Here is a 13,048-nt window from a genome sequence, read left to right on the forward strand (position 1 = left end):
TTATTCAAATGAGCTGAGACTTTATCAGAGAACAGGTCTGTGTCCAAACAATGATGTTTCAATGTGTGCAGAAAGGTGTTTGAAGGGATATTTTTTTTATTCAGGGTGGAACCAGACTGCATCAGTCCAGATGTGAAAAACTCCATTCATGTTGGAGATAGGATCCTGGAAATCAACGGGACGCCCATTCACAACGTCCCTCTGGACGAGGTATTGACCACACTGAAATATTTGACTCTATTGTATATGCAAATGGCACATCTTCATCTCTTTCTTTCTTCATTGCAGCATTTCAGCAGATTCCATCCATTGGAGAATTTCTCCAGCTATCATAATGACCTCTGCTGTTGTAAATGTGTACTGAGCACCCTCATCTGAACTCTTCCTCTCCAGATCGACCTGCTCATCCAGGAGACGAGCCGGCTGCTGCAGCTCACCATCGAACACGACCCTCACAGTCTGGAGGGAGGCTCCTCAGAGGCTGAAGAGCAAGTGGACGGGCCCCTGTCCACCCCGCTGTCAGGGGGCCCCATCCTGCCCATCACACAGCCCCCCAACCCCGACATCAACAGCCTGCGATCCCGTATCATCACGTAAGAAACAGATTTAGTGCTGCTTATTGCAGACTGAGATATGATAGAAGAGTTGTATGAGCTTCTTCCTGTCCATTTGAACTGCACCTGTCCTTGATAAGGATGAGCTTAGATGAAAACTTCTGTTATTCCCGATGACGTCATAGCAGCAGCAACCATTAATCAAATACTCTTCTCTACCCCTATTATTCCTCTACTTCTCGTCTATCGCTTCCTGTGACTCTTCCCGTCTCCCCTCTCACCCTCCAGGAGGAGCTACAGCATTGATAAGTCACCAGGCTCCAGCAACGCAGCGTCCCCCATCTCCCAGAGGAAGGACATCAATCGATCCGAGTCGCTCCGCGTCGTGTCCAATCAGACGCATCGCATCTTCCGCCCATCTGACCTCATCCATGGAGAGGTGCTGGGGAAGGGCTGCTTTGGACAGGCCATCAAGGTAGATTTCTAAAGTACATCTGCAGCATTCGTCAACGTTTTAGAGAACAAATGTTGTCATACCCACAATGTCCAGAAGGTGGCAGCATTGAGACGAGAAAGAGAAGTGTAGAGAGGCAGGAGGTTAAAATGTTTGGTCATAACATATCCTGGACTTTTCTTTTTTAATTTCCCTTCCTGACATGCAAAAGGAGGAATGAAACTCTCACACACTTAGTGGTTAACATTGCCTCAGCCTCCCAGCTTGTTGCTCAGCTTGATTGTTTGCATCGTTGCATCTTGTAGGTGACCCACAAGGAAACTGGGGAGGTGATGGTGATGAAGGAGTTGATCCGCTTTGATGACGAGACACAGAGAACGTTCCTGAAAGAGGTGAGTGGAGACGGACAATCCCAGATGTTACGTCATTTAGGATTAAAAAGATTAACTTATTAAGTTATCTATTTAGTCTCACTAAACAGAAATATGAGATCATTACGTGTTGACCTCAGATCATAAAATAAGCAGTATGTTCATTAATAATTTCCTTGAATACAAACATAATTTTAGTCAGTAAAATGAGGGCAGTCTGTACCCTGAAGTTAGAGGAGTACGTTTGTTTGCCGGTTTGAATTTGTGGACCAGCTGAAAAAATCTTCTTTTTTTTTACCATGACCAGAAGCTGAAAATTGTAGTTAAAATTAGCATCTCCTCTGTGTGAATGTAGGACATGACCGAATAATAAAGGAAGGGTTCTCTCACCTGAATAAATTAAAGTAAAATGAAATTACCTCTGAAATAGGACGAAAGGGAGCGTTAACAGTCCTTTCTCCCAAAAAATGGACGAAGAGCAGAACTCATTTCACTGCCACACAAAGCTTCATTTATCTCCCGTCCTTCCAATAATCTGCAAACATAACAGAAAATGACTCATACGCTGAAGTTTAGGCTTCCGTAAGACTTGTTGAGTTATCTTTACCCTTGAAGTGATCTGAATTACTTCTGTATTGTAGACTCACTCACTCATCCACTTCACAGCCTTCTAATTGGGATGTTTGAAGTTCAGGAAAATTGTTCCCGTATGTGTGGGGTAATAGATTTATTTTTAGGTTACAATAACACAGAGTCTTTGCTTTGTAGTTGGTGTAAACGACGACAGAGGGGCTATAAAACAAACCCCGACCACAATGAAGCATGATTATTACTCCCGCTGGCTGTTTGTTTGTAGGTGGCCGAAGTCTCACATTACTCAGTGTCTTGTAATCTGGTTTGAGAAAAGGAATGCACCAAACATTTCAGACAAAGACATCATGAGACTTGAAGGCTAATATTTCAGGTTTATGTGTGTGTAATAGAGACTGGCCTTCTCCTCCTCCTCGTTCACACCCCTACCTTCAGGGAGGGAAATGTTTTACGAGGTGTCATACTGTAGTAGTGCTGTGAACACTTCCTGTAACCTCTTACGCCACACTTGTTGGGCAGCTTTTTCCTTGCTTGGCGCTCTTTGTTTATTTAGCAGTTCTCAACTATGCAGGAAGTTTCTCCGTTGCCTTGCTTATCAAAATAAATAGAGCATAAACCTGTAAGCCTGTGTTGTGGGGTTCAGTGACAATGGGACAAACAACATTGACTAAAGCTGAGATTTAGATGTCAGTTTGTGAAGTAGACGCTGTCCACCTGATTACATTCAGTCTGCACATTTAATAGACTGATTATAGGACTATCAACCTTTTGACAAACAATCTTGAGCAACTAGATTCCCTGAAAATAATTGGTACAATTCATTGCAACTGGGAAAAATCCTCAAACTTTATTTCGACTCCCAAATGTTAATACTCAACGTAGTATCCTTAAACAATATGATAAAAGGAATAGATAAACTAATTTACTTTCTTAGCAAGATGAAAACACTCTCACGTCTGCACGGTAAATATGAAGCTCAGCTGAGCACAAAGACTGCTCCCTCGAGAGAAATAGTCCAGCACATAACCTCCTGTAAAACACAGCTTGTTGTTTTTACACTTTGGTTTTTGTGCAGATTAAACAAACAAGATATAACATGTTAATTTGTGAGCTTTAGAGGTGCTGGTGTGCAGATCCGTGTCACCTTCGGGCAGAGCCAGGTGGTCTGTTTCCTCTGGTTTTCAGTCTTTATGCTACAAGCTAACAGGCTGCTGGCTGCAGCAAAATGGCAAACTATTGCTTTTAATTTTACCCAGACCTAATATCTATCAAGATCCTTGTGTGTACGTAGTGTGTAATAAATATGTCTGCGTTGTTTCATCAGGTGAAGGTCATGCGTTGCCTGGATCACCCCAACGTGCTCAAGTTCATCGGAGTCCTCTACAAGGACAAGAGGCTCAACTTCATCGCAGAGTACATCAAGGGAGGCACCTTGAGAGAAATCATCAAGAAAATGGTGAGAGGGCAGCGTGTGCCTGCAGACATTTGAGGTTGTCTGCTTCCTGCTCAGTATTCGAGTGGAGCTATTAGTAATTGAGGAAAAGGTCTAGTCTTGCACTGCCTCAGGTGGAGTCTTTGTAATTTGTAGGTGCAACGTTTTGTTTAGATGTCATGATTAATCAGCGTCAACTGCCACTGAAGACAATGACATTTGATTATGATTTTTGCTCACAGGACAGCAACTATCCCTGGAACCAGCGGGTCAGTTTTGCCAAGGACATAGCTGCTGGGATGGTGAGTTCAATGACTGAAAATTGCATGTCATTTTAATAGTTGCGGTAAACTGTGAAGCCTCCTCAGACAGTGAAATTCCTTGAAATGTATCAGTAAAGGAAGGTTATCGTCACTGCTGTCTCCCTCTATTGGTCGTGTTAGCGAGTTGCACACACAACACTTCTGCTAATAATGTGCACAATCTTTTCCATCCCCCACTATTGAAATTACAGCATAAATTCCTGCAGGATTAGACCACCACTTCTTAATGTTTTCCCTCCATATGACTACAATGAAGAACGTTGTGCATGACTGGATCATTGTATTTACAACACCAGCTACTTGAGATGAAACAAGGCAGGATTGTTCCTCTTGGCACGGGTTTTAGATTACCAGCACCACTAAAAGCTTCTATGTTTTCTGTTTATTCTTTTTATTCTTCCTTCCTTTCTGTCCTCTGCTGTCTGTCTGTCTATCTATCCGTCACTCAGACATATCTGCATTCCATGAACATAATCCACCGGGACCTGAACTCATACAACTGTCTAGTCCGAGAGGTAAGAACTTATGCATTCCTGTACGAGCGTGTGTGCGTGTGTGAGGACATACCTCATGTATGTATGTTTTCTTTGCGGATTTAACACCTGTGCCCCTGTCATTTGCTGGGGCACCTCAAAAACTGAGCTTTGTTAGCAGTACCTTGCAGTGGAAACTTCCAGCTTGCCTTACTCAAACAGAGTCGGTACATCTGAAAGTGTTTGGAAAATCCACCCTAAGAGAAATCAGAAGCTTGAAGTTGAATTTCAGGCTTTGTAAAGCTGTTACCTTGAAGCTCTTGTATCACTCTCTCGTGCAGTATTAGGCAGTATGTATGCTTGCAGCAGAACAATAACCATTTTATGATGCGTTTCATTTTCTTTGTGTAGAACAACACAGTGGTGGTGGCAGACTTCGGGCTGGCGCGGCTCATGGTGGACGACAAGCACGAGGAGAAGTTGTCTCACGGTAAACTGCCCGGCCTCAAGAAGCACGACCGTAGAAAGAGGTACACCGTGGTGGGAAACCCCTACTGGATGGCCCCTGAGATGATCCACGGTATGATCTATAGGGACACACGTGTCTTTTTCAAGTTCCTCCTAAAACTTAAGAAACAGCCTAATTTTGTAATTTTCCCTTTTCAGGGAAGAGCTACGACGAGAGAGTAGACATCTTTTCCTTTGGTATCATGCTCTGCGAGGTGAGTGACTTTCAGTACTAATATAAAAGGTTTTTCAGAGGGCTTACTGTTTGATTAGCGCTTTATATAGCTTTTCCCCCAAAAGCTTAAAAGTGCTTTGTTAAAGTTGCTTTCCTTGTTACTTTTAAATTAAATCTTGCTTCATCGTTGTAAACTTTGTATTTTGACAGGTTTCGTGCAAAATATGGAAATTGTAGCCATCTGTCAAAAATGTCAAGTCCTCCCAATATTTATGAAACACCTATTTAAATTTACTAGGGAAAAGTCGTGCTTCTCCAAAATTCCAGATTTTTGCTTTCCATCCACACGATTTACGCTCAACAGTTTAGTTCAGTCTCAGAATATGACTTCCCCAGATGGACACCATTACCCAGAGAATATTTTAGGGATTAGAGGGAGCAGAAAAGCAAAGTTGTCTTCATGTGGCTTCTGACGGGCAGACAAACGGTGGTTGCGGTTTGCTGGGAACGATCAGCTTCAGTTTGGAGGGTTTACTGGCTTCAGCAGATCGGAGAAGGAGAATCCATGTTTAACTCTTCTTTATCTTTCTCTCCGTTTCTCTATGTTGTTGTTTTTTGCCCTCTCCAGATAATTGGCAGGGTGAACGCAGACCCAGACTACCTCCCCAGGGCGATGGACTTTGGACTGAACGTGTCTGGTTTCCTGGAGCACTTCTGTCCCCCTAACTGTCCCCCTGCCTTCTTCCCCATGGCTGCTGTGTGCTGTGACCTTGATGCAGACAAACGGTCAGATATCTACAATAAATCCACATTGAGTTTTTACCTGAAGGCCCGGTTCACCCAACATAAAGTTACTGATATTTCTAACAAGAAACAAGAACCAGTTCTAGCTAGAAGTCTGCACAAGAGGACTATGTTTTATTGTGCTTTGGGGTGAATGTAAATACATAAAATAATATTTTAAACTGAGATGCCTATGTGCTTTCTTAATTTTTAGGCCAGCTTTCTCCAAACTTGAGGAATGGCTAGAGAACCTGAACATGCACTTGGACATTGGTCTACCGCTGGTGTCTGAAGTGGACCAGCTGCACAAGGCCTTCTGGGTGAACCACAGCATCGCGCGCCCTGAAAACGGCCTGCACACCCACCCCGAACAGCCGGAGTAAGGCTTAACACGACTGGAGGAGTGGGAAGTTGGAGTAACCCCCCCACATGGGCAGCGATCATCTGCCTCATGGCGGAGCAAAGGCCGGAGGAGTCGTGTTTATGCTCCTCCATGTTTGAAGCTGCGGGCGTAGGCTTGCTCAGGCTTAACGAGCAGACTCAGGGGGAAAACGTGGATCTGAAAAGCCACCTGTGCAAGACGCACACACACACACATTCAAAGTCAAATCAAGAGACATTAACTTCGAGAGCTTGATTCTGCTGCACCCGAAGCTAAAGTGGAACGTGTCATATGCAATCAGACCCAACTTTCAAATCATGACTTGACTCTTGAATCATGTAGATTTAACTTTAGCGGTCATACCATTCAAAAATACTTACTGTAGTGTGTATATTCATAAGGACAAAGTAGTCCAAAAGACCAGGCGTAAAGCAAAGCTTCAGCCTCCTCACTTTGGGCCTCTACATTGTGCAGTACTGTACGTGTTTGCAGGTGTTTCTGTGTGAGTTTGGTTTGATTTTGCTTTTGGTTTTAGATATCAAAACTGAACTTAGGAGAAATGTAGAGGAGAGGGGCCCGCCTGTCGCTTAAGACACAAAGGACGAGATCAACTGGCTGACCACTTGTACAAGTCCAACTAAACCTTTCAAGCTTTAACTAATTCACTGCAGAATGCATGAGTGTAAATAATGCTGTCAGGTCACATCCTGGTTCATCGTGTCCTTCTGACCTCGTTTGGTCACAAACTGCGAGACCTACATGCGTCTGTGGCCCCTCCCCCTCATTTATTGTGTAGCACTGACTTTACATTGAGATCTTTTGCATAGATTCTGTACATTTTAAAGAGCTGTTAGCGCATCTCATTCACATTGACGTGGCATCTTATACATTCAAACACATACCAGTGTACATTGTAAATGTTTTAAATATTGTAAATGTACAGACATATTTTATATACGTATGCTACATTGCCATATTTTTATTGGCCGACCAGTCGAAATTACGGAGAGTAAAAGTTTGACTGCAGTCGATAGGGCACAGCTGAAAGCTTTGTTGTTTTTTCTACATTGTCGCTACTGTGGCAGGTTAGAGGCTTTTAACGTTTGAGATAAGAGGAATCTTATCACCACAAAATATCCCCTACCCTCAATTTAAGCTCAGTAAATGTTACAGTCTGTCATCCAAAAAAGTGTTTCTCAACACTTGACCTGCCATCTTTTCATGTGCTGGAGTAAATGTAATTGTAATACTGGATTATTAAATCAAATTAAACTTGCTGATGTAAATCTGCATATTATCATCAACTAATAATATGTGATTTTAGAATTTTCCTCACTCTCATCTCATGTACTGTAAAGTAGTTCAGGTGTGATGAGGCACTGCCTCATCATGTCAGCTGTCTGTCCACATATCTGTCTCTCCTCCTGTGGACGACCCACTGTGTGTTTACATGTACATTTCAGCTGTAAATATCATGTATATATGCGTCTGTCCGTGCATCTGTCTGTCCGTGCATTGCATAAATATGCTCACTCCTCAGAAATCATTTCTTCCACTGTCAGATGTCTCTCTTGCACCTTCTAACATTAATGATCTGTCTCTAATCTAAAAATCTTTCTTTTTTTAAAAATTGTTTTCTCAAACTGCATGATATACTCGATCTGCTCAACTTCTAAACCAAGCTGTTTTTAGTCTCTAAATGATGTGATTTTAAATAAGAAAACTAAAAGTGAAAGAAAAGAAAGTCAAGCTAAAAAGGAAAGAGTAAAAACACATCTGTTTTTTATATATATATATATATATATATATATATAACCACTGAAATCTTTTTGTATAGATTTGAGTACTTTAATTTGCACTATATTACCAAATGGCTGGTTGAAGCCATGTTTGTTAATTTCCTCTCTTGGGCTACTTGTGATAAGGAAATAAATGATGTCGGTTCAGGTAGATATATATGAATGCAAGACACTGATAGAGCCTTTCAACTGTAAAAATGGGACCTGGGAAATGCATCCTCTTGATAGCGAACCGTTTCTGAATATTTACATGCATTTGTGTGCACGGTTCAACATTATATCTATGGAAAGCATGACTATATTTTACTTTTCAAGCTTTGGCACCAAAATGTCTTTGCTACCGAGAGGATGTGTTGTCCCAGGTCTGCCTGCTGCCTACAGACTGGTCCTTTGCGAATGATGTTCTGTGTTTTTTCTGACTGCTTGGTTTCGTGTGTGATGCCCACAGAGGCTGCAACCACTGCTGGTCTTTCCGATATTAGAGCACTTAAACTGGCCTGACTCACCTCCTCACCTCCTCGTCACACTCCTTTGGCTCAGGGCCGTACTTTTCTGGATCTTTCTTATACATTCAGTTAACTCAGCAGCTTAATAGGAGAGCAGGATTCAAACACATAACAGTGAGACTCACAGAGCATGTAACCTTCTGTCAATGTAAAGTGCTGATAACACAAAATATGCTTCTGTAGAACAAGCCCCCGCTGGTTGGTGTGTTCGTCCGTGGGCATGCACTGTACATAAGTGGCTTTGCCGTGTTTCTGTTCTGTCCAGCATGTGAGGTGTGTCTGTGAGGACGTGTTGAGGATCAATGAGAATGTTGCCGCAGCACTTCTTTGCAAAGGATCGTTACCTCTGAACAATGCTGTGCCTTTGATGTAAGCTAGCCTTGCCAACGACGCGAAAACGTGAACTGATTTCCTTTTTTTTTTATGTATCATAAGTGCAAGCCTGATTTAAGTGGATTGAATATCATTGCTGACACAATGTTGTATGAGATCTCATCTTGTTCTGTATTCTATTTATGTTTTCCAGATCTCCATTGTTAGTTTGGATATTTTAACATTTTGTTTTTGGTCTTATTTAATTTTTTTTACACAAGCTGTGAAAACAATTCTGCACTTTAATCCTGAACGTGAATATTTAGACTCTGAGGAGGCGACTGTTTTTTTTCCCCTTTTGTCACAGCTACAAATAAAACTGTTGCTTCTAAAACAAACCAAAGACTCAAAGTGTTTGTACAATAATGATGATGTCTCTCTCAGTCACTGTCATAATCACTCTTATCAACTTCCTCTGCATTTGTAATACTGAAGCACACACAAAGAACAAAGTGTGAGAGCTCCAATACTGTGTAAAAAGCTGCTGAGGTCACACTAGAAGAAAACTGCATTATAGGCAGTTATTTAATGTGTGGGCTACATTAAAGTGGTAAAGAATAGTGCTTGCGTTTGCTTGGAAAAGAAAAGGTGGATTAATTAGAAATGTGTTAAGAAATTGACCGCTAGATGTCACTATTTATCTCAGTTGTTCATTTCTATGGTGAAATGATATAGTATAAAATAAAAGTATAATATGCAGCTGCTCATCACCCTACATGGTGGACAATATGTATATGTCTTAGTGTTACTCATTTATTTATTTAAATGTATTAATTTGAAAATGTATTTACAATTTTGATTTCATAATAGTAACTACAAGTTGCCAAAGAAATGTAGTGGAATGAAACATTTTAATAGAAAAATTATAAAGAAGGTATTCAAGTAAAGCACATGTACCTCAAGACGAACGTATACTCGTGTACTTTATCACATTTCACCACTGACTGACTTTATACTACCAGAGTTACTACTACTACTAATAACGTATGACGATATCAGCTAACCTACCACATGAATACGTTAAAATACGTTTTTTTGTAGCTGTCATAGTATTAACATTTACACTGTGCCTCTAATGCTAACAACTATTTGACCGTTGTTCATTTTCATGAGAAATGGCGCATCTTTTCTTACCTGCAGGTGCAAGTGAACCTTTCTCACATCGCATCCACGTGCGATTGTTTTCATTCCGACGCTGCTGCTGCTGCAGCGGCCCGTGACGTCACCGGCCCGGGTTGGCTCGTCAGTCTCGAACGGCTGCGCGCGTGCGTATGTCTGAGTGTGTGTGTGTGTATGTGTGAGAGAGAGAGTGAGCGCGTGCGCGACACAAGGGGGGGACGGACATACACAACACACGGGCTGTCATTTCACCGCAGTTGTGTTCGGATTGAGAGGGGAAATTAAGGAAATACCAAAGAAGAAGAAGAAGAAAACGAAGAAGAAGAAGAAGGTCGCAGCGTTAACAAACTTTCAAAGATGGAACATTCGTCCAGCAACAACCGGTTTCGGTCCACAATCTTCAACCACGGTGAGTAACGTTGTCCTCGCATCTGAGACGTTTAACTCGGGTGATGCTCTTCTAGTGTCGTACATCGGACTGACCCAAAATTAAGTGGACACCTTCCCTTTAAATCGTGTTTTTATTTATTTTATTCATTAAGGACACACGGGGCTGTAACGTGAGAACGCACCGTTTAAACTCGTCACAGTCCCGACGAGCCTACAAGTCAAATGTTTGTGAGCCGATGATAAGAGTACAGCTTGTTTAACAGAGAAATGACACTCTCACCGGACCACAGGGTCCACAGAAAAGCCTGGCAGTGGGAGCTCCACTCTGTAATTCTACTGTTATGCAAGAGTGGTACCGAGACTCGCCACAATGCACTATTTCTGTACCATGAAGATGTGAGTTAGTGTTAGCTGGATACGAATGAACGACTCGCCCCATCACCACACTGTTTGCTTTATTTAAAACAAGCAGCTCTGTGTCAGGAAGCTTTACACTGAAACCTAAATGAGATGTGATCACTGCCTCTCTCCCACACTAACATAACTAACACTGCATCTAGAAGAAGCCGATATCAACACTTGAGATAAATATATACATATTGGCCTTTTAAAAAATAGAAAGAAAGTAATAACAAAAACAAAGTTTATGTTCCCTAAAATGTGTTTTTTCAATGTATTTTGCCGGTAGAAAAATAATTTATCAGTGCTTTCTGGTGGACAATTTAACTTATCAGCCAACATGTACACCCCTGTGATATATCTTCAATAAGCTAATATCAGCTCATATATTGGGCTAGCCTGTTAATCGGGCTAGCTCTGCTCCATACTTCCCCTTCTGGTGGCATGAAGGAGATGTTGTATATCCTGTTTCAAACACAGATCACCTGTATCTTATCACATCTGAGAACAATGTACGCTTCCACCCCGTCCGTCTAATGTTCATAGAGGGTATTTCATTTCATCAGTTTAATGATACGGAGCAGGTGAGGCCGCCGAACATCTGGCTCACTCATATGTCATCATCTCAAATGTGATGATTTATGTTGTATTACAAAACGTAACCCAAGTTCAGAAAGCTTGAATGCTCAAAAATTGTGTTCGAAGCTACTGTTACGGGTCAAATTCCTCCATTTTACTCGCATACTAGTCCTGTGTTCATTCAAGTACATGGATATATCTAAATGTAATAGTATATATTACTGCATTGGTTCAACCAGAAACCATGAAATTACTATTTTAAATCCATGTTGCATGTTTCAGAGCTTATTTCCTGTGTGGTTGGTCTTATTTTGTCCCGAGATTCAGCTTTTAGCGTCTCTGTCAGTTCATGTTTTCGTGGAGCCGCTTCAGATTTTACATCTTGGTGAGGAGTTCAAGTGTTAGTTTTTCCATGTCTGACTTTCATGTTTTACTAATGTCTGTTCCCGCTCACTGGAAAACTTGATCAACACGTCTTTAGTCGTATGTATTTCCAGAACTGTTCACACAATTGAAACCTTGCAAGCAAGACATCATAACATAAAAGTTCTCAATTAAACTACATTTTTAGAGCTGTATGTGGAACTAGAATACAAGCCTGCTTTATTGAGAGCAACATGACAACAACAACAACGCCTGAAATCAGACTTACTCAAAAACAAAGTCAGTGAAAGGCACCCAGGAGAAAAGGGAGTGGTGTGGATGGGAGGCACAGTCAGCGACATTCCTCAGGGAGATCCTTGTGGAGAGATGCTACCGTCCTCGCCGCTGCCTGTGGCTGCGCTCACAGCGTCATTGGTGGAGGACCTCAGCACGTGGGTCAAGAGATGAACCACGAGATAAATTAACAAGTCAAGCGAGTAGCCGTTATACCACAGCGCCGTAGTTTAACGTTGAGCCGCAGCTCTGTAATAAGATGCGTTCAGCTCTAAAGTCGCAGCCATTTTTGTTGTTATCTGCCACAGATATTTCTCCCAAAGTGGCCGTGGAGTGAAGCGTACAGCAGCAATGTACAGCTCATACATTACACATTGTCCAGCTGTCAGCTGTTTTGTTTCTGGGGTTCCTAAAGTGGTTGTAAATGGTGGCCGAGGTTATGACGGTTCTTCAGTCTCCTGACCTGTGTCTGAGCACACTCTGCTCTGTGAGCTGACAGGCAGCGATGGGCCCGAGTTTAAAGTAGTGAATTATCATTTGTAATACTGCCAGTGAGTTTCCCTGGACAGGCAGCTCTGGAGTAAATTTTGTTTTGCCTCTTAAGAACTGAAAGAATCAGTAAATGCGCAAACTGAATGAATAATTCTGCTCCTGACACATTACTGGAGATGTCAACTGATCGCAAAGAGCCCGACTTTGAGCTAACTGACAGTTTCCTGAAGCACGTGACTTTCACCAGCCGGGTGCGGAAATGGTAGTTTTCCAAATATATTCTTTCCTGTAATAATTACTGTCCCGTATCATCGCAACCCATTCCCAGAGAAGGGACTAATCCGTACAAATGGAAACCTACCAAGAGCCCCTGCACGCTCAGCCTTTTGAAACCTAAATGTCATGCCGTCTTTAAAGCACGCGTACTTGGATACTTGCACGACATCATCACTCAAGCTTCATCACAGATGTTTGATAGATCTAGAGATGTGCAGAAGTAGCTGTCTGATTAATCAACGAGTTGCTCTGGAGAAAGACGTATATTTAAGTAGGTCTGCATCACTAGTTAGTGTAGCAATAAGTCATGGTTAACAACATGTTTACACTATTGTGTCTCCTCTCCTTTCCTATGTGTGACCTCCCGTGGATCAATCATCCTCCTCTACCCAGACGATGAGGTAAGAAACCAGA

At 42.0% G+C, this 13,048-nt stretch overlaps 2 protein-coding genes across 2 annotated transcripts in view; both read left to right on the top strand.

The window, feature by feature from the left end:
- The window catches only part of limk1a (LIM domain kinase 1a), a gene marked incomplete at both ends in the record, with an annotated part of 39,809 nt that extends 33,763 nt beyond the window's left edge, over positions 1–6,046 (top strand). Inside the window, 11 exons of the mRNA XM_079165689.1 lie at positions 105–210; positions 394–593; positions 843–1,029; positions 1,314–1,400; positions 3,295–3,426; positions 3,645–3,704; positions 4,175–4,240; positions 4,610–4,778; positions 4,865–4,920; positions 5,509–5,666; positions 5,878–6,046. Coding sequence (XP_079021815.1) covers positions 105–210; positions 394–593; positions 843–1,029; positions 1,314–1,400; positions 3,295–3,426; positions 3,645–3,704; positions 4,175–4,240; positions 4,610–4,778; positions 4,865–4,920; positions 5,509–5,666; positions 5,878–6,046 — 1,390 coding nt within the window. The remainder of the gene's footprint in view (positions 1–104; positions 211–393; positions 594–842; positions 1,030–1,313; positions 1,401–3,294; positions 3,427–3,644; positions 3,705–4,174; positions 4,241–4,609; positions 4,779–4,864; positions 4,921–5,508; positions 5,667–5,877) is intronic.
- A 4,027-nt stretch (positions 6,047–10,073) lies between these two features.
- Positions 10,074–13,048, top strand: part of LOC306701079 (septin-5-like) — a 36,695-nt gene continuing 33,720 nt past the window's right edge. Inside the window, exon 1 of the mRNA XM_079166315.1 lies at positions 10,074–10,250. Coding sequence (XP_079022441.1) covers positions 10,199–10,250 — 52 coding nt within the window. The 5' untranslated portion in view covers positions 10,074–10,198. The remainder of the gene's footprint in view (positions 10,251–13,048) is intronic.

Source organism: Pholis gunnellus (genome assembly GCF_910591455.1).
Source record: "Pholis gunnellus genome assembly, chromosome: 9".
In the NCBI taxonomy this organism is placed as follows: Eukaryota; Metazoa; Chordata; class Actinopteri; order Perciformes; family Pholidae; genus Pholis; species Pholis gunnellus.